This window comes from Sapajus apella, unplaced genomic scaffold (genome assembly GCF_009761245.1).
Source record: "Sapajus apella isolate SASKATOON/1434 unplaced genomic scaffold, GSC_monkey_1.0 scaffold67, whole genome shotgun sequence".
Classification (NCBI taxonomy): domain Eukaryota; kingdom Metazoa; phylum Chordata; class Mammalia; order Primates; family Cebidae; genus Sapajus; species Sapajus apella.
In genome coordinates this window covers 5,863,242-5,885,295 of record NW_022437007.1, presented here as the reverse complement: position 1 = coordinate 5,885,295, position 22,054 = coordinate 5,863,242, and the positions used below count along the sequence as shown (strand labels likewise).

General features: G+C 36.8%; 1 protein-coding gene across 6 annotated transcripts in view; it reads left to right on the top strand.

Annotated features, from left to right (window-relative positions):
- RAPGEF2 (Rap guanine nucleotide exchange factor 2) overlaps nt 1-22,054 on the top strand; it is a 249,448-nt gene that overhangs the window by 81,945 nt on the left and 145,449 nt on the right. For all 6 annotated transcript variants that reach the window (XM_032248533.1, XM_032248534.1, XM_032248532.1 and 3 more), the window contains exons 2-3: nt 743-813; nt 6,955-7,011. In XM_032248533.1, the coding sequence (XP_032104424.1) occupies nt 743-813; nt 6,955-7,011 (128 nt within the window). The remainder of the gene's footprint in view (nt 1-742; nt 814-6,954; nt 7,012-22,054) is intronic.

The following is a 22,054-nucleotide window of genomic DNA, read 5'->3' as shown; positions in this document are numbered from 1 at the left end:
TTTGTTGTAGATTTTGACTAAGATTTTGGAGAGGAGTAAATATCCACTCATATTCTTGACATCACAAACTATGTCTAATCCTAGACTCCTAGATATTAGAGTCTTAAAATACTAAATTCTTTCTGGTTTGTCACATATGAATATTAACAGAACTTTGAATTTTTATTTCTTCTGAACTTTTGTTAATAACTTTGAGTCTTATTTTTTTAATTACTGCAGTGTGATCTGGAAACACAAACACGTTTCCTTTTGTAAAAGAAAATATTTAAATATTTCTATGTAAGATGTCATTTTGGTAAGAATTGAAAAAAATGGAATTTATATCCACTTTTAAGTGTAGACAGGAAATAACAAGCATTCATTTTATATTGACTAAGAAAATAATTTGATTTAACTATGGTATTGGCAAATGTACTTTGAAATTAAAACTTTGTATTTGCTATTTTGATGTAAAGGACAGAAACAGGTGATAAAGAATGATTTATGAGGAATTTATTTTTATAAGTTTGTCATTTTATTTTATATTTTAGTAAGTTTTGTGCCTATCCCAGAAGCTGTTGTAATGGATGGAATTTGTACAATTGAGCTTTTAATAATGTTTATTTTTAATGTCTTAAGAAAACGTGTATTTTTAAAAAAGCTATCTGTAGTCTAATTTGGTCTGTAGATAGATAGAGTGACTTATTTTAGAAACCCCTTTTCCTGACAAATCTAACAATTTCTATCCTTTTCTTTGAAACAGGATCTGGAAATAGTATATTCCTATTTACATGGTATGGAAGCCTTATCAAACTTGAGAGAGCATCAACTTAGGTATGTCATTTTAATATTAAGTTAATCATAGAATGCTGAAAATCTGAAGTGTAACAATTTAACATTTAAATTTTTTAGTTTTATTCTTGACACAATAATTGTACATATTATGGGGTACATTGTGATATTTTAATACATGTATAGAATGTGTTGTAATCAAATGAGGATTATTAGCATGTCCATTACTTCAAACATTTATCGTTTGTGTTAGAGCATTTAAAACCCATTCTTTGAGCTATTTGAAAATCCACTATAAATTGTTGTTAATGATACTTACCCTAAGTGCTATAGAACACTGGGACTTCTTTCTCCTACCTAGAAAGCAAGAATTTTATAGATCACTTACTGTAGTTAACAAGTAGGTTTAAAGAAATCTTATTCACGAAAGCTCTGCTTCTTCTAGCTTCATTAAGGAGCTTAAATGTACACTAATAATACATACTTAAACAGTGTATGCAGTTAAACTTATACAGCTTAAACTTGTACTTTTACAAGGTTGAATTCAATTGTATCCAATAATAGAATAATATTTTAACATTTCTGTCATAGTAATATTCTTCTACTTCCACCCCAGTGTCTGTCTGTCTCTCTTTATTCCCCCTTCCCCTCTTTTCTCTCTCTGTCCCCATCTCCCTCTATTTTCCTCCCTTCCTGTCTCACCAAAAGTAGTAAACACCACTTGGTGAATATATCAATAGGGGCAATATTTGCCATTTTTGCAAACAAAAACCTAGTACTTAATGCTCAGATATATTAGAAACCAGTACCTTTTAAATTAATCATTTAAAGAATTATTAGGTCCATTATTTTCATATGTTCTAGATCTTTGTTTAAATATTTTATTGCATTAAGTAGACTGCCCCTTTCAGAGAAACACAGTTTATACCATGTTTGTTTTTGTGAGATCTGCCCATATAGAAATCTCATCACTTCTATTATACAGTAATTCAGCAACTGTAGTTATTTATCTGGGCTTCATGTGAAAGAACAAAAATGATTTTACCTTAAGTGGGATATAAAATAAAGGACTTTGAGAAGATGGATAATATATAAACACCAACTAGGACATAATGGGAAAGTTTTGTTTCCTCCAGGTCTAGCTGTTTCTGATACCAGCAGGTTTTAATTATGAAAGGACTGCTCTTTCTATGTATTTCCCCTTTACTCTTTCAACACTAATTAATTTGTGAGCATGTCAATTCCATATTTAGTTGTTAATTGAAAAGAATATCAAGAGGATAGAGTACTCCTAAAATTAAATTTTTAATGAAAATCATTTAAATTAAAGTAGATTGTAGATTAAGTGTTTAAAAATTAAGTCAAGTTTTATTAGAAAGGGCAAAACCACTGGGATTTTAGAAGATGGCTCAAATTAGAGCAAGAATAATTTTTAAAGTGTGTAACTTTCATTTTATGTTTCGTGATGACAACTTTGCTAAGAAAAAAATTATAGTAACAATTGTTTATTTAATTGCATGCAGTTAATTCATAAATGCAAATGCAACTAATTAGTATGTAAATAAAAATGTCATATTCCCACTGTGCATATATAAAACCATACACACGTAATATTTAGATACATTGATTATATAATGCATTTGTATAATATCTGTGGTGATAAAATTATTTAGATAACAGGAATTCTTTGTAATGGAAAAAGGAATTTTTATACTTAGAGAAATTTTCTGGATTATGAAAGTATAAATAGGCTGGGTATAGTGGCCTCATGCCTGTAATCCCAGCATTTTGGGTGGCCAAGGCCAGGTGGATTACTTGAGGTCAGGAGTTCAAGACTAGGCTGGCCAACATGATAAAACCCCATCTCTACTAAAAGTATAAAAATTAGCGTGTGTGTTGGCACATACTTATAATCCCAGCTACTCTGGAGGCTAAGGCAGGAGAGTTGCTTGCACCTGGGAGGCAGAGGTTGCAGTGAGTGGAGATTGTGCCACCGTACTCCAGCCTGGGTGACAGAGTGAGACTCTGTCTCAGGAAAAAAAAGAAAGAAAAAAGTATAAAAATACTAATGAAGTTCCACTTACCCATCAGCCAGTTTCTGTCAACTGCCTGCAGCTGCAGAGGTAATTTTTGGTTATAAATAATAAGTTCAAGGGTATAGTTGAGTATATTTACACCTTAGAATGTCTATTTTGGTGTCTACACAGATTTGTTTGTTGGCATGAACTTAAAACAGGGCGAGGCGTTTAAGATGTTTATTTTGTTGTGATTGTGTTGAAGTCACATTAATGGAAAACATCAGCTTAAACTAATTTAAGTCTTTCTTTAGAACAATTTCAGGATGCCACATACATAAAAACAAAAATAGAGATACAGATAAACCCAACAACTTAGATAAATTGCCTTATAATACTACAATTTCTGGGAAAACTGTATCTCCTTTAGATAAATCATTTTCCTTGAATTTTATAAAGATAGATGTTACCCTGGGATTCATAGAAAACAGTTCAGACTTCCACATGATCCAGTTTTCCAATTTAAAAAAAAAAGTGCTCATAAGCAAGATTTTCAGTCTGTTAAGTATTGGGCAGCAGAGCAGCAACATTCATGTTCTCCTGTGGGGGAGAGGAAGTGGCTTTTATTTATTTGAAAGCTTCAGCTCCCTGCATTGTTACAGAGCAGTTAAAATAGAGGATGTTACTGTGTTGCTGTAAGGTCACACACTCTGTGCAGTGTAAAAGGTTTTGAGATCTTCACCAAAAACTATGTTTCTTCAACATCATTTTAACTATTTTTCTAATGTTTTATCCCTTTAGTTTAGGAGCAGAGACCAAAAATTTATTTTAAAAAAGAGTAATTAGGGCTATTTAGTTTTAGAAATTAAATAGGAAAGAGCCTGCTGAAATATACATTTTCTGCAGCATCATGGATGAGTGTAATCGTTATTATATAGGCACCTTTAGATCATTGAGTAGTAACTAAATTATGGTTATTATATACTCATTAAGAATTCAGGGAAGGTCAATATGCTTTTGTTAAAACATTGCCTAACAGTGTTTAAAAACAAAAATCATTTTGATACTTGTTTCCTTCATTTATGACATTTTCATACAAGAGATTTTACCATGACTTTCTGATAGCACTGCTTAAATGTGCGTATTTTATAAACAGTTATTGATTGATTGCATGCTTACTATGATATTGATGTAGACTCTGGAGATATTGCATTGAAGTAAATCAAACCCGTGACATCATAGAACTGAGGTTCCTAGTAGAGCAGAAAAGATTGAGATAACGGATCAGTGTTATTTTATTTAATTTGTTGGACATAATAAGGATGGGTGCCGGACTACTCTGGCTTTGGAGTCAAAAGGAGGTGACATTAGAGTCAGGACAGCCTGCAAAGATTTCTTCAGTTTAAAGGTGCCCCAGATGCTCTGTCATGGGCACAAGTTTGGTGCAGGGGAAGGAAGACGGGGCCGTGGTGTAGTAAGGTACAGTAAGTAAGTAAAATACAGTACGGTGTAAAGGTATAGCAAATAGTGTAGGACCTTGTGTTGAAGGATAAGGAGTTTGGATTTTCTTTTAGAGATTGTGGAGATAAAGAGCAGAGCTGTGAGATCATCCGAATTAGTGTTTGGAAAGATTTCTCTAGAAGCTTTGTGGGAATGGACATTAGGCACATAAAGGTAGAAGCAGACGTCCCTGTGCTTGTGGTCATGGTAAGAGATAATGGTGGGATAATGATAGCTCATGCAGATTCAACAGGGGAGATGGTGGATTTGGTCAGTTCTGGATAATGTGTTTTGGAAATAGGTGATGGCAGAAAGATGTATGTGAAGAAGAGAAAGAAGTCAAGAATGATGACTCTAAGGTTACTATATTATTCTGTTCTCTGCTATAAGGCCATAACTGACACTGGGTAATTTCTGAAGGAAAGAAGTTTAATTGACTCACAGTTCCACATGGCTCAGGGAGGCCTCAGAAAACTTACAGTCATGGCAGAAGGGGAGGCAGAGACATCGTTTTTCACAGGGTGGCAGGAGAGAGAAGAATGAGTAACCAGCGAAAGGGGGAGCCCCTTATAAAATCATCAGATCTTTGAGAACTCACACCAGAACAGGATTGGGGAACTGCCCTGTGATTCAGTTATCTCCACTGATCCCTCCCATGACACGTGGGGATTATGGGAACTGCAATTCAAGATGAGATTTGGGTAGAGAGACAGCCGAACTGTAATCAGGGTACTAATTCTGGGGAAGCAGGTTTTTGGGGGAGAATTTCATGTTCTGTCTTGGACATTGTAAGCACAAGGAGGCTTTTACGTAACCTAGTGGCAACACAGTAGGTGTTTAGACGAGTGGCTGACGTGATGGGAGATTAGGTCTGTGGCATTGCTTTGGAAGTCATCAGTGTATAGATTAAAATCATGAACTGGGTGAGATTATTTGAGTATAGAGAAGAGGGCTAAGGACAGATGCTGGAGATGATAACGTTTAGAGGTCAGGTAGAAGATGAAGTTGTGGGAGCATCCAAAGAAGACAAAAAAAAATGACTAGTAAGTTAAGCTGAAATAGCAGAAGACCAAGGACAGGAAGCTGAAAGAAGATAATGCTGTAAAGAAAAAGGAATAATCAAAACTACAGAGTCGTGCAATTGCTAAGGACAGGTAGGATTCCAGTAACAAGGTGGATTCTGATTTTTATAGAGCTTTTTCTTTGGAGTTTCAGGGACCAAATGATGGAGAAGTGGGGAAAGGATGAGAAAATGGAGATAGAATATGTAGACAATTCTAAAAGATTTTCTGTGATTGGGAAAAAAGCAAAATATAGATAACAGCTGGAAGGAGATGTGAGCTCAAGAGAGTAGTACCACTCACACAACAGGTGATATACTGAGTTATGCTTACATATTAGTGGACGTGATTCAGGAGAGGGGAACATAGAGAAGGCAGTGAGCTTGCAGGAGCACAGGATCTTATGCAGGAGTGCAGGGTCTTCTGTGGAAGCAGGAACGAGATTTGGGGTAGAAGTAAAGAGGCTGAGGCAAGGACCCTTCTATTCCAACAGGAAACAAGGCAGAGCCCATTATCTAATTTAAGACCAGATATTTTTAGACTTAACGCTTTTGGCTTTCCTATGAAAAATTGTGATTCAACTCATTGAAGAGGAATGTATGCTTAATGAGATGTATTCAAGACTCACTGCTGCCTCCTGGAGTTAAGTGCGAATCAGCTGAAATGTTTCCCGGAAGGGATTGAGGGTAAGGACCTCTGAAGTACAGTGGTAGGAGTGAGAAGAAGAAGGAAAAAAAGTACCCAAGAGAGCATTTTCTTTGATTTAGCAAACAGGAAAGAAAGGTGGATGTGGGTTGATTCTAGTGTTTCACAGGTTAGAGAATAGTAGCCTGATTGACCAAAATAGAGGTACTGTTGAAATAAACACTTGTAATAGCCAAGTTTTTCTATTTCTAGTTCCTTCATAAGATGGAATAGTAATTCTCTGATTTGCATTTTTGTATTTTGGGAAAAATGTAATTGACTTAATATAATAGGATGCTTCTTGAAGATGCTATTCTAAGGATAATTTTGAATATTTAAAAATTATTCATGGCTTCCATAATTTTTATAATTTCACAATTTTTTCAAAAACTCTGGGATGAATCAGCTGAAGTAACAAATCTTTAAGGTTCTAAAGCCTCCAGTTAGTCAGCCAGTGGTCATAAAAATATCAAGTTAATAAAAGCCCACTTTTGTCTGAAATTCCATACTGTTGAGTAACATTCTTGTTGAACTGTGACTGATGTTATCGTTTTTAAAATCAACAGGTTTTTCTTTTAAACTTTTAGATTTCTTCTCATTTTTTTATTTATCTTGGGAACATTAATTTGTCCACATGCCATTCATAAAACATAAAATACACACAGTGTTCTCTGCCATAAAATAAACATGGTGAAGTTGACATCTTATTAGATGTTTTCTTTTCTAGCATATTTTTATCAGATTTAATACAATTTTGTTAACCCAGGTACTAAAAATATTCATTTTGAGGCTAATAAATGATTGTGACAAACTATATAAAATAATCTTAACTTTCTAGACTATATGTCTCATTCAAGGTTGTAAAATACTAGCCCTGTTTTTTAGTGACAGATGTTGAACTCATGTCTTTATCTCTTTTACAGGTTAATGTGTGAAACTGTGAGATATGAGAGACACGAAGCAAATGAAGTTTTATACTAGTAGGTGTTTCCTTTTTGTTTGTACGATGTGTGTAATCCAGTGACTAAATTTTCTTAAAGTATCAAAGGAGTGTTAGTAACAGCTGGCTAAGTCAGTACTAACTTATTTTTCTTAGTTGAGAAATGGGAAACATTTTATTTGTTTCCTGTCATAAAATAAAAGTTTACAGTTCTTTCCTGATAAGTTCACATTTGTGTCTGTACTTGTATCCTTCACATGTGAGTCAAAGATACTAGTTCATATTATGGAGTATTTTGACATTTTTATTATGAAATAAGAAATAGTACACAGTTTTTCTAACAGAACAAAACATATTTTCCCACAGCTACACTAGATGAGATGTGAAGATAGCATAAAGGCCATATTTTAGTTTATACTTCTTTCAGAAACAGGAAAATAAGCTGCCCACATCTCTTTGGGTACAATTTCATCTTTAGATAATATTTGTTTTAAATGTGCAAGATATTCCTTAAGAAAAGACAACTAATTTTTAAAGAATATATAGTAGTGCCCGGCGTGGTGGCTCACGCCCGTAATCCTAGCACTTTGGGAGGCTGAGGTGGGCAGATCATGACGTCAGGAGTAAAAGACCAGCCTGGGCAACATCGTGAAATACAAAAAATTAGCTAGGCATAGTGGCAGACATCTGTAATCCCAGGTACTCAGGAGGCTGAGGCAGGAGAATCATTTGAACCCTGGAGGCAGAGGTTGTAGTGACCCAAGATTACGCCACTGCACTCCAGCCTGGGCGACAGAGTGAGACTCCATCTCCAAAAAAAAAAAAAAAAGAATATGTAGTAGATAAATATTGGCATATTAAGGATATATAAATTATGATTTACTAGACATATTATTTTGTTTAAATAATGTTTGCCGTGACTGTTGTTGTGTTGACTTTCTGTTTTTCAAAGCGCTTATTAAAAAATTACTACCTTCCAGACTTATTATAGGGAATATTTATTGAAATAAATAAATCACAACTTCTGCCCTTAAGGAGTTCGTAATCTGGTGAGGGAGGTAGGAATAAAATACAAGGAAAACAACAACAGAAACAAACCAAAATAATTGTGCTAGTATAGGTATGTACTAAGGGTGGAAGAAGCGCAAGGGAGTGTATGAAGGACATGGGGAGAGCCTCAGTGAAGGGGCTGTGGATCTAGGTCTCAAAGGTGTGTCCAGGAGGCTGCAGAGACTTTTTAGGCAGAAAGAATAGTATGTGCTGGGACACAGAGAGGTGGAGGGCCTGGCCTGATGTTTTGAACATCGTGGCAAGTTTAGTCCAACTGGCCTGTGGTGTGGGTCAGGGTAGTGAGTCAAGAGAAGACGCAGGCTACAGTCATACTTGGTCAAGAACGTGTTGCATAAAAACTGGTCTGGATTATTCTGGCAATTCAGGTCCTGGATTCTTCAGGAGATTTTTTTTTTCCTCCTAAATAACATGGAAAATTAGACACTCACAATATTTGACACAGTGGTATCACAGACTCCCAAATACAGCAAACTCATGATCAATCGTGTTTCATTTCTTACTCTCCCCTCCCGGCTCCAACTGGTTGATTTTGAAGTAAGTTCCAGATAGCATGTCAGTCCACCTATATTATTATGATATGCATCTCTGAAAGATAATGGCTTTAAAAAACCTTAAACACAGTATTATCAAGTCTTTAATATCATGAAAATATTCAAAGTTTTTGTCTCAATTTTTTTCAGCAGCTTATTTGTTTGAATCAAAATCTAGAGTTTATTCATTGTGATTGTTGATTTTCTTTAAGCCTCTCTTAATAGTAGCTTGGAGGCTGGTCTTCAGGCAGCAAAATGATGTGATCACATGCTTCCCAACCCTGCCTGTCTACCTGTCCTCTTGAGGATAATACCTGTGATTGTATGGAAACATGAAGGGTAGGTTAGATAGATTGTCTGGACAAAGAGATCAGTAAGGAAACAGTTACAGCAATATGAGGTGGTAAGTACTTAATCTGAGGCAAAGACTGAAGGAATGGAGGAGTCAGGGGTGATGGATTTTGGAAGAAGATACAGGTAGATAGAATCTAGGATGATTCTGAGGTTGCAACATATGGAACTATGACATCTAGGACCTCTGCAGCAGGCAATCGTAAATATCCATTTCAAGCTTAAAAGAACCTACACCAAATACAGAGTCATAAATAATCAAGACATATTTGATAATGATAAAATTAACAACAGAGGCAAGTACTCTTAACATACTTATTCTTGAAGAAATGAAGATATAAATAAAGTTATTTTGGAAACAGTAAAAAGCTGTCAGTGGAATGGATATACAAATAACGGGGATGGAGATGTTTGAATTATATTACTGGCATTTATCAAAGCAGCCTAGTGATAATAAACATCAACTTTCTAATATTTTGTCTTCTTCTGGAACGTGGTTTGGGCAGTGTCAATGATGATGAGGTGACAGTCGACATTTAACAAGCACTTCCTATGCCCCATTTACACTAGTAAGTGATCTAAGTGCATTGATTGAGTTATCCCTCATGGGTATGTTGTGAGTTACTTCTTGTTGTCATCCCAGCTGTACACATGGACAGACTGAAGCTTTAAGATGATAAAGAACTTGCCCAAGCTACCACTGCCTAATGTGGGACAAAGATTTGAGGCCTGACTTTGTGATTCTGCAGCCATAGCTCTTACCCTAGTCACCAGCATTTTCTGGCCCTTTTCATGCATTGTCATTATGAAAAATGATAATGCTTATGTACATGCTGGGGTAAACACACACTCTCCCTGCCCCAACCTGTTCTCCTAAAGTGGCAACTGAAACCCACTGGCAGCTCATGCTACGTTATGACTGCCTAACAATTATTATTTACTAATTTAAATTGAAGGTAGATTACAGTGTCTTCAAACATCTTTTTTTTTTTTTTTTTTAAGGTAAGTTTACAGGTTTAGACACTGCATGTGAGCTGTGCCAGTAATGTAAAGCCAGGTTTTAGGTAATCCTAAATTTGAATGCATTCCACTCTGTAGAGTTGATTGTAGCAACTGCCCATATTTGACTAGTTAGAAGTAGGCAACAGTGTTAGTAAGTGATGAGAAGTCTTCGGATATTTGACAAATCATGATCATAAGACCAAAAATTCAGAGACTAATTGTAGATTTGCATAATCAGATTTCTAGCATTAGGCCAATCTTGTGATGAAATGTAATTGAATTATTTTTTTCATGATCCTTAAACAGGCATGTTTCTGCATGTACAATTTGTGTCAGTTCAGTCTTGAAAATTAAAAAATTATTGTATTTGTGTTATATATAAATCTGTGATAAACTTAATAATAGTACTCCTCTTTTTGGGACCTGTTCTTACAACTTGTGGGGAAATGATTTGTTCTTGTTCTTCCTGGAGCTTAAAGAGCACAGTGCAGTCAGAAATATCAAAGGCTTTCAGACTTTGGTTTTATGACCAAGAGATGAGCAGAGTAGTCATTTTCCTTATTATGTTTGTGTGCTGGTGCCTTCTAAGTTTATGGTTTTAATAATTTCACCAGGTAAATATAACACTCTTTTGATCTACCTCTGTACCTAGTTTTTCTCACCTATAATGTGGAACCGATAATAATAGTTCCTACTCATCAGAGTTGGCATGAGGATGAGATGCAGTAACCTGTACCGAGTGTTTAGAACAGTATGTCAGAATAAGTGCACAAGCACGTTAGTGCCGGCATCATTGTCATTCTCATCACTGTTTTGAGGATTTACATTTTCGTTTTCCAGTATTTTAGTTGCTCTAAATGTTTGTTAGGAAGGAATTATGATAGTGATTCTCTAGCTTCAGTGGTGTTATTGCTTTAACATGAACGACCAAGATGACAAAAATGCCATTTTAAATTGTATTGAGATGGGGGGAACTTTGTGATTCTGATAAGATTGCATTTTTAAAATTGAGAGTTGCCCATTTAGAATCAAATTGTATTTGTTTGCATTAGAAAGTTAGAGAAAATTAGCTCAACTTTACAAAACGGAAAAGACTGTCAGGTAATTTCTGGTTGTGGGAATACTGAGGTGGGTAATACATATTCCTCACTAGAGGGACCTCAACTTACATTTGTCTTTATTGAAGAATTTAATCTGAAATGAGAAACATATGTAAAAACATTGGATAAATAGTAAAAGTTGCAACGTATCATCAGTAAGAAGCTGGGAATTTGTTCTCTGGAAAAATTATTTGAACCTGGGTCTTTCTCATAGTACAGCCTAGAAACTGTCTGATCTACTTTAGTTTTAAAAATTTTTTTTTTTTTAAATGGCCAGCCATCTTCACAAATAGTGAAGTGAAACAGAAATATCATTTAGTATACAATTACATTTAACATGCTCAATACTTTTGGCTTAGAAATTCAACCATTGCAGAAGTTTAAGTGTCCACACACATACATGCTCATATTATAAATAAGTGTAACTGCATCTCACTGCCTGTTTTCCACATACATATCTGACTGAATGCTTTGGTTTACAAAAGAGTGTTCAAAGCACTTTGTAAAGGGTTTTATCTTTCTCTGTTCCAGGAGAGGAAATTGTTCTCCATAAAAGAGCTGCATTGAGGCCTATTGGGTCTTTTAAAGCATTTTCATTTAAATCTGTAAGTGTGCAATTTAGAACTGCAAGCCTCAGCTGAGCTCTTGTTGCTGTTAGCAGTCTGCAGTTGTTGACTTGGCTTTCTGTTTTCACAGCAGCTATTCCCACTGTTCTGTGAGGCTGCTCATCCATCTCTGTCCCATTTCTGCTCTCCTACACCTCCTCCGGTGAACTCTGCCTCAAGTTTGCTCTTGGTCTCAAATGCTCTAATTTATCTATATCTGCATTTACCTGTTGTCCCACTCCTGCCTCTAAGAGGAAGGGATGTCTTTTTGCCTGTGTGATGTAGTTATTTCTGTTCTTGTTTGTATCTTCCGGCTCTTCTTCCTGCCCTGTGTCTAAGACCTTAAACCGGACCCTAAGTGTGCCACAATGCCTTCCATCCTGCAGTTGTTCCTTTGCCTCTCTTACTCATATCCAATTATTACACTATTTTTTTTCCTTCCTGATGTGACCAAGATTTTGTTTTATTTTACATCATGGTAAATTGTTTTAAAATTATTACAAAAGCTCTAATCTACTACTTAGGTCATTTTTATAGCCCGGCATGGTGGCATGTGCCTGTAATCCCAGCTACTCAGGAGGCTGAGCCATGAGTATCGCTTGAGCCCCAGAAGCGGAGTTTGCAGTGAGCTGAGGTTGAGCCTAGCAACTGAGACCCTGTCTTAAAAAAAAAAAAAAAAAGAAACCAAAGGTTTTAATTTATTTGAAAAATGCCGTCTTTAAACACTTAGCCTTTGCATGGAATGTACGTAAGTATGAAAATGCAAGCCATCGCACATGCACACTCATGCCCATAGAGATACTAAAGAAGGACTGTTTTATGTACCTATGGAGATCCTTTAAGGCTTCTTGACAGTGATTTTTTATATTACTATATTTAAATGAAAATGTTCTATTTTTATGTTGAACAGAAGAGTATTTAAATGAAAACATTGTTAAAAATACAATTAAGCTGTAATGTCCATGAGGGTAGGGACTATGCTTATGTTTCAGTTTGCATTCTCATGCCTACCATGAAAATTTGCATTTAGTCCGTTCCCAATGATTATTTTTTTCCCAATTTTCTATTCAAAAGAAGGAACTCCTTTCATCTGTAGATAAAGACCTTCATTATGGCCTAACTTCCTAATAAAATGGCTGGTTACACATCAGCAATTGTCGGATTCTTTGTATCAATTTTCTATGAAACTGGTTAGTGAATAAAAGTGAATAAAAACCTGTTTAGAGTATAAGATATAGGGGAAAAATACAGCTTGCTTTTTAGATCCTTTCTGATATGAGGGTTAGTGGTGCTGTAAAGTGTTTTGCAGAGGCATTCCAGTTTCTTGCTGTAGGGACTTCTGTGTTCTGAAGTTAGGCAGTTTTAGCTTTGAATTTGACTCTGTCTCTGGGTGTGTATAAATTACCTTTAATTTTTCTGAGACCCAGGTTACTCTAGGTAAAGAACAGGTTTCTTATGAAGATGAAATTACAGCATATAAATCTAAAAGACTCATTTCATCAGTAGTTTCCAAGAGAGTACAATTTTCAGATTGGTTCTTTTATAACATGTGATAAATTGTTCCTTGAGCCCTTGGATCTATTTCTTTACCCTCAGTATAGCCTAACCGTCAATTTGATGTATTATCTTACACACACACACACACACACACACACACACACACACACACACACACAGTTTGTATTGGTATTTTTCCTTTCATTTAATTTTTATTGAATAGCTTCATAACTCCCAGTGTTTTACTCCTTTTCATTGTAAAAATGAACTTTATAAATTTAAGAATGATTGGGCCAGGCAGAGTGGCTCATGCCTGTAATCCCAGCACCTTGGGAGGCTGAGGTGGGTGGATTGCCTGAGCCCAGGAGTTTGACACCAGTCTGGACAAAATGGCACAACCCCATCTCTAAAAAAAGACAGAAATTATCCAGTGTGGTGGTGCATTCCTGTAGTCCCAGGGCTACTCAGGAGGTTGAGGTGGGAACGTCACTTGAGCCTAGGAGGAGGCGGAGGTTGCAATGAGCCAAGAGTGCACCACCACACTCCAGGCTGGGCGACAGTGAGACCTTGTCTTAAAACAATAAAAATAATAAATAATGAAAAAAATGATGACATTAATGAGCCTATAGAATATCTGGCTATATTGATTATTTAGTAGTTTACATTGGTTACCCTGCTAGTTCACAAAAAAAAAAGGATGTCTGCGGTGTCCCCTTTATTTTCAGTATACAGATGAAATGTCTTTAATATTTTCATTAGTTTTCAGAGTTCTTATTGATCTTGTTGACTTTTTCTGTTTGTTGTTTGCAATTCCTTGTAATTGCTATTGATTGGAAAATAAGGATTTTTAAAAAATCTTAAAATGGTGTTTTCTTTCTTCAGAGTTTTTAATTATAAATGAAGTAATTTCCTCACAATTTATAACTTTTAAGAAATAGAACAAAAATTACCCTCTACTTAAAAAAATGTCATTTGTTTTCATATTGTGGGAATTTATATATAATTGATGTATTTACACATAACTGTTATGAATGATATCATTTTATAATAAAATATTGCTATTCGAATAGTGGAAAATGTAAATGCCCCAGCCCTTAACTCTGGTTAGGGCTTCTTCTAAAATTTGGCATATACTTCATGTTTTAGTATATGTACTTCATATTTCTTTTGTCATGATATCATTGTTAGGATCGTTTACTGTGATGTTTTGTATTAATTTATCTAGTGAGCTTGCTTTGTGCCATTTGGCTATACAGAAATAAATAATACAGACTTTGTCTTTCAGCTTACAGCTTAGCGCTCCATCAGAGGAGTAAAAATACACAAATAATTTTTAAACTGTAATAAATCTAGTAACAGAAATGATGTATTTGTGAGAAAGATTAAAATTATTGTGTATCTGGAAAGCCGTCTGTGTATTGGAAGCAGGCCATTGTTAGAACTTATTTTTTTGAAGCTGTGGAACACTTTGTTCATAGAAAATCCTGTTTAGCCCAACAGCAGTAGCTATTTTTATTGAAGGAGGTTTGGACACCTTGAAATCCCAAGGGCTCTCGATATTGAAAACCTCTGATCTCAACTGTCTGCTGGATGCCTAGAGAGGGATAGAGGATAATTTCTTGTAAATAAGTAATTTTCACTGTGGTTTTTTGGCATAATCATATATTTGAGAGCACAAGCCTAAGCTGACCAGAAGCCTGTATAATAACAGCAGTGTAGGTGAGCAAAAATGGAACCCTGAACTTTAGCAAAGGGCAAGCGATAGTGACTTGGGAGGGGAACCCACAGAATGTGATGATAGGCTGTGAAGAGGGAGAAGCTTGGGAAGATGTCTCTTTATCTTTTGGTTGGGTGGTATTGGTGAGACAGCAGATACAGGAAAATAAAGGTGTTTTTCTATTTTTTTTGTCATGGGTGGCTGGCCCTCTGGAATTCCTTTTTGTCCCCAAGTAGTTATTGGAACCTTTATTAGTCTTCATTTTCTTTCCCTTTCTTGTTTTGTAGACATGGGACCAATAGCCTTAGGTGATGATTCCTGTCTCCTTTTCTCCAGATGCCAACAGCTTTGTCCTTTGAATGTGATACTCTGTGGTATTACATCCTGGATAGTATAAAGTGACCTTTCCAAAGTAACACCAAAATTGGTATTTGATGCTATACGTGGTTCTCAGTTGTGCTGAACCTGTCTGTGATAGCCGTGTTGTGTGCTCATCTCAGCCACTATTTCTGGACATTTTGCCTGTGCTCATCTTACCGATTCTTCTTATTCACAAAGCAGTTGCTGTCCTTTTGCTTCTCTGTCTTAATGACCTTGTTAATGCTGCCCATATGAAACATTCAGAGGAGCTTCCTCACTCCCCTGGGCCACTTCAGGCTTGGCCCATGCCATATTGCACTTGCTCTGCTAAAGAGGGAGGAAGTCTCCTCTTGTAGCCCATATACCCACCTTGTTCCATATTTTGTCGGGATCATCTGGGAAAGCACTAACTTCTGGTTCCAAATTGCTTAGATTCTGCATGGGTACCATTCTTTCTGTTTCTATTTGTTGCTTCTCCAACCCCCCCAAGTCCCACCCAAACTTAGATGCCCATGTTTGTGGCTGTTGGGAGCCTTGTTTTGAGCTGATGGCCATGCCAGGCTCAGCATCCTTTGCCCACAGCCACCTCCCCAGACCCTGCCACTCTGTTTTGTCAGTCCCCCTTGGCTTTTTTTTTTTGAGACGGAGTTTCGCTCTTATTGCCCAGGCTGGAGTGCAGTGGTGTGATCTTGGCTCAATGCAACCTCTGCCTCCTGGGTTTAAACAATTCTCCTGCCTCAGCCCTGCAAGTAGCTGGGACTACAGGCACCCGCCACCGTGCCCTGCCAATTTTTGTATTTGTAGTATAGATGAGCGTTTCACCGTGTTGGCCAGGCTGGTCTTGAACTCCTGACCTCAGGTGAGCCACTGTGCCAGGCTACCATGAGCAATCTTTTTGGCTGACTGGGCCCCCCTTAAGTTTTCACATTGTATTAACAGCTGAATGAAGTAGCATTTTCACAGTCACTTTCTTGCCCTCTAATAATTGCCTTTGCTGATTTAATCAGTTTTCTTTGGACTTGGTAGTTCTTTCAATCCCCTTGTCAGCTTCAACTTGATCACTTACTGGCTGCCTCTTTAAATGAGAATGTGGAGCGGCACACACAGCTCTTTCCCATGGAAAGAGTGCCACCTTGTGGATCTCTAGGATATTGCCAAGGAGGCTCTGATCCTGGCTCCATTTTTCCATTTACTGGTAAACTGAAGTTCACGTCTTTGACTTCGGACACTTTAATACCTTACCTGGGTTCCTGTCTATTCAGTTCATTAATTTACTTTCTAAGGAAATATCTGAGTGCCAGTCAAGCATTATGTAGTGTATAAATTGGGGGTACTTAAGAGTTAGAAGAGTTGAGTAACTATTGGGGAGAAACTTCTAATGTCAATAATTATGACACTCTGGCACCTGCTTCACATGAGCATGTACACAGAGTTCTGTGAAGCTGGAATAAAATGGCTCACTTTCCTTGGAATGTACCAAAACACTTCTCAGAGGAGGTGATAGTTAACCTGGAACTAGAAGGATGAATAATACATTTACAAGAGAAAATATACTATTCAGAAGCTAGACCGCAGGTTTATTCAAAACCTTTATGGCATAGGTGGAAAAAAGTGTGTGGCCTGGCTGAACAGGATGAAGTTTTACAGCATAAGGAATGTTGGGGTTGGGAGCAGAAAGCAAAGATGAAGGTTGGTCTTTGCAGAGACGATTACAAAAGAGGAAAGGAGATGAAGAGAACTTGTATTTTTTTCTAACCGTCATGCAAGGTTCTTTATATATAGTTTCATTAAATAAAAGGAGCTCTGTGAAGAAGATACCAATGTCTTCCATTTTGCAGTTGAGGAACTGGAATCTCAGATCACAGGGCTAGTGTGAAAGAGGGAATCTGTGCTCCAGAACCTGCACTCTGGAACCTGCACTCTTTGCGCAGCCTTTTCCTCCTTCCTTCATGGGCTGTGCCAGGGGTCTGCACTTTTTCCTCTGAAGGACCACGGGGGTTCAGCAGAAGGATGTCATCTGATCTGATTTACCTGAGCAAATGATTACTGAAATTGTTGCCCAGTTTCTACTAGGCATGACGCCAGGTGTCTACCTTAAAAGGATAGTTCGGATAGTTCATTGTAGTTGGAGGAAGATACTCAGGAGTAAGAAATTGTTAGAGAAAAACATAAAACAATGAAATTGGATGGGATAAGTTTTTTAGAGTTTGGAGAACAGTGAGTGAGAAGATTTTCTTAAAGTAGTGTTTGAGCCATCTCTTAAGGTACAGTGGATGGAGAGAGTTAAACATCTTGAACAGCGTGGCAGAGTTGGAAGGAACAGAAGGAAAGCAGCCAGTCTGGAGCAGTGAGTAATGTTGAGGGGTAGTAAGAAGAAAGGCGGGAGAGAAGGGGGTCAAATCAAGTATCTCCCTCTTGCCCATTATTCTTGGTTTAGACTTGGGATAATGCTGAGTGGAGATCATGCAGTTCTGATTGCCTCAGAGGCTTTCTATCTGTTTACACTGGAAGGTGAATTGATCATTTTATAAGGTCTGTTTGTATTTTGTTTTGTTTGGTCTTATTAATTTCCTTCCTGTTGATGAAAAACAGAAACAGGAAACTTTTAAAGTGCCTTGTTATATACCAGGGCGTTTGTGACTTGTTTTGTCAATTGTAGGATTTGATTTCATTGTATTGAAATCAAATCAGTTGTCCATTGTGGTTCCTAGCACATGATCCAGTGGTCAAATTCTGAGATTCTAAGAATTAGGTCTTCTCTAAGCATACATTTGGCTGATTAGAGAGACTTGCAAGTACTGTGTTCCTATATGAACCTCTTTAGTCTGGATTTCTCTTTTCTGCCCAGTACTGGTGGTGTCAGACAGATTATTTGGAAATCAGTCAGGGTTCTTTCAAGATTAAGCATTACTATTTCAGCAAACCTTGAAGGGGCTCCTTTGCTCATAATTAAAAGAAAAAAAATCAACTGTTTGAGAAAAATTAAAATAGCACTTTTTAATACAATGCACATACCTAATTGCATGGATATTGATAAAGTTGTACATTTTTTCCTTCCATTTGTTCCTGGTGGAACTTCATATCGAGACCATTTTTCTGAAACTTTTTCAAAGTTGGCAAGCCCCATACATAAGAATCATCCAGGACGTTTGTTTAAAAGTCACTTTGATGGATCTCCCATCTAATGATCAGAAACTGGGGAAATGGGTGGGATAGATGCATTTTAAACTAACATCTTAGATGATTCATTTGCATATCAAAGCTTGAGAACTACTGAATAGAATAGAATCTTAGTGTTAATCTTAGATATTTATTATTATTACTACCACTATACCTACTCCTTGAATTACAATGTGGTTTAATCCCAATAAACCCACTATATGTTGAAAATATCCTAAGTGAAAATGCAGTTAATGCATATAGCTTACTGAACATCATTGCTTAGCCTAATGATAAGATTTGGCTCTGTGTCCCCACCCAAATCTTGTGTCGAATTGTTGTCCTTAGTGTTGAGGGAGGGACCTGGTCGGAGGTAACTGGATCATGGGGCAGATTTCCCTTTGCTGTCCTCGTCATAGTGGGTGAGTACTCATGAGTTCTGGTTGTTTAAGTATGTGTAGGACTTCTCTCTCCGCTCTCTTTCCTGCTCTGCCATGGTAAGAAGTGCTTGCTTCCCCTTTGCCTTCCCCCATGATTGTAAGTTTCCTGAGGCCTCCCCAGCCATGCTTACAGCCTGCGGAACTGTGAGCCAATTAAACCTCTTTTAAAGTTACCCAATCCCAGGCAGTTATTTATGGCCGAGAGAGAACTGACACATACACTTAACCTAATGTAAACATGCTCAGAACACTTACATTAGCCTACAGTTGGGCAGGATCTTTTAACACAAAGCCTATTTTATAACAAACTGTCGAGTACCTCATGTAATATTTTGAATATTATACTGAAAGTGAAAAGCAGAATCGTTTGGTACTCGAGTTGAGTGCGTCTTAAAGAGGAGAAAGCTTGTCGGACCATTGGAAGTTGGACACTGTGCTATTATTATTATTGTCAGTCTTCTCTTAACCAGCTTTAGAACCTGGAAGTGAGCTCTCAATTTGCATACTCTCCAAGTATTGAAAAATTTACTGCTGTTACTACTAAGTACTGTTTTTATAATTTCAGTTTCACTTTTCCATTTTTATATACACATGTAAAAATGTTGTAAAAACCCCTCCAGTAACAGCTGCACTGTGGAAAGGAAGTGTTTGCAGATCTTGAAGGGGAAGCACATTGTACCCCACACTGAAACACTGTCTGCCTGAGGCATAATTGTAAGTGAAAGGAGTAAGCATGGTTAGTACAGTGCTTTCTAATAAAGTAAGGGGAATTTCCTGGACTAGGAAGACTAAATAAAACAGATTTTGATGGAGACACCTCACAGAAAGGAATTTTCATAACAGGAACTAAAAAAAATTCTGTGGGGGATGGGTAGGAGGGAGGAGAGAAGGATTTTTCTAGCTTACAACTATTTCCAGAACATCTGTAAAATAAGATTCACTGTTTTTTGTATTCTTAGTTCTAATTAACTTATTTTTACAAAACCTGAATCCTTAGAAGAGACAACTTGAAGAAATTTTGGTTATCATATGTGGCCTGGCATGTGGTAAATGCCCACTGAATTTAGTAAACGATGATTGAACGGTCATTCTCTGCAAATGCCTACTAAACCAAATATAACTCTTGCATGTTAACTTTGGATTCTTTTGAAAATGTAGAGAAACAGCCTATCTATCAGATAAACAAAATTATAATTACGTGGTAGAGATTACCACTTACCTTCACATCATCAAATCTTTCTCATGGATTTCCTGATATAAAGAGCCAACCCTAAATATAGGCTAATTGTTGGGTGTTAAGGATGCCAGAGCATTCACTGCCACAGTATTTTATCGACTTTGAACCTTGGTTGCCTTTCATTTCATATGTGTTTTATTATCAGTGCCAGGAGAGCTGAATTTATAAGCCTTGTCCTTAATTTGTCTGTTATTTTTGCCTTCAGAATTGACAGACATGAAATAATTGAAAAGCCAGCTAACGTTTGTTATGTTCTCTCTGTCACAGTTAATCTAGATCATGGTGCCATTATTTGTACTTTTAACATGTTAATGCTATTTGTTGTTACTAAATCATTATTTGCATTTAATGATCATTTTTTCATTTAATCCTTGCAGCTGCTCTAGTAACTTGCCCAAGGCCACATAGTTAGGAAGTGGTGACCTACCTTAATTTCCTATTTTTCTAGATTTTACTTCCTTGGGCCAACGTGTGTGTGTGTGTGTGTGTGTGTGTGTGTGTGTGTGTGTGTGTGTGATAGATAAAGGTAACATTATAAAAACAGATTTTAAAAAGTTTACAGAATTTTTTTTTCCTATTTTAATGTTTTACCATTTGTTATTTAAAAATTATTAAACTAGTTTTGAGTCTGGAATAACATTCTTGGCATAAATCAGAATTTAAGAATAATGCTGTCACATCAATAAAGACAAATAAATTTTTTCTTTTCACAAACCATTTCACAAATGATTGGTGGTTGCAAGACGTAATGATTAAAAATCAAGGAGACAAAAATATGAATTTTTCTTTGAAGTACTTTGCGTTTTCACTTGAGAAATCATTTTATTTTTATGGTTCTGCATTCAAACGAAACTTTTATTTAACAATGCTTTTCCTTTATATTTCTTGAGGCATTGCTATTGAGCTAAGTAGTCATGAATTTGGTGAAGAATGGACTTGCGGGGAAAGATATTCAACTGCTGATTCACTTTGGAAGCAGTTAGCACAGTGAAAGTGATTAGGTGATAGTAATTGACATTATTAAGTAATGTAATTATTCAGAGTTGTAAATGTAATTTAGTGTCTTCTAAAAACTTTTTAATGACACAATACAGAAACCAAACAAAACAAAGACTTGGCAAAAATTGCTGAAGACAACCTTACAACATGCATATGGGTCACTGGCATCTGAGAGGAACATGGTATGCAGCATCCATGTTGTTACTCTTGGAAGAAAAGGGTACGCTCTGTGTTTCTTTTCGACTCCCCTCATTGACTGGAACGTGGATGTGGTGGTGAGATTTCGACCTGCCACCCTAGAATACAAATGGAAGCCATGGTTGAGGACGGCTGAGCCACAAAATAGAATGTGGCTTCCCAATGTCATGGAAACACCTTATCAGTCGTGTACTTCTAGTGTTCAGACTATTGTGTGTGTGAGAGAGAAATGAACTTCCTCCTTGGTTATGCCATTGTTATGTTTAGATTTTTGTTTTAATAGTAGCTGAGTTTGTATCCTAACTAATAAATTTGATGCAATTGACTATTCACGATAAAATAATTTACCCATGGCAGAAAACACCATAAACCAAGTCCAAGGGTAAACCACACAGTGGGGGAAAAGGTATTCACAGCCCATGTTTTCAGAAGGCCAGTTTTTATAAAGTGCCTAAGAAAATTTTTAAAACTCTTTTTTTTTTTTTTTTTTTTTGAGATAGAGTCTCTCACCGATGTCAGACTAGAGTGTAATAGGGCAATCTCAGCTCACTGCATCCTCCACCTCCTGGGTTCAAGCAATTCTTCTGCCTCAGCCTCCCAAGTAGCTGGGATTATAGGAATGAGCTACCATGCTGGCTAATTTTTTTTTGTAATTTTAGTAGAGACAGGGTTTCACCATGTTTGCCAGTCTAGTATTAAACTCCTGACCTCAGGTGATCCGCCTGCCTGGGCCTCCCAAAGTGTTGGGATTACAGGTGTGAGCCACTGTGCCCAGCCCCAAAAAAACCTCACAATTAATAGAGTCTTTGTTCAAAGT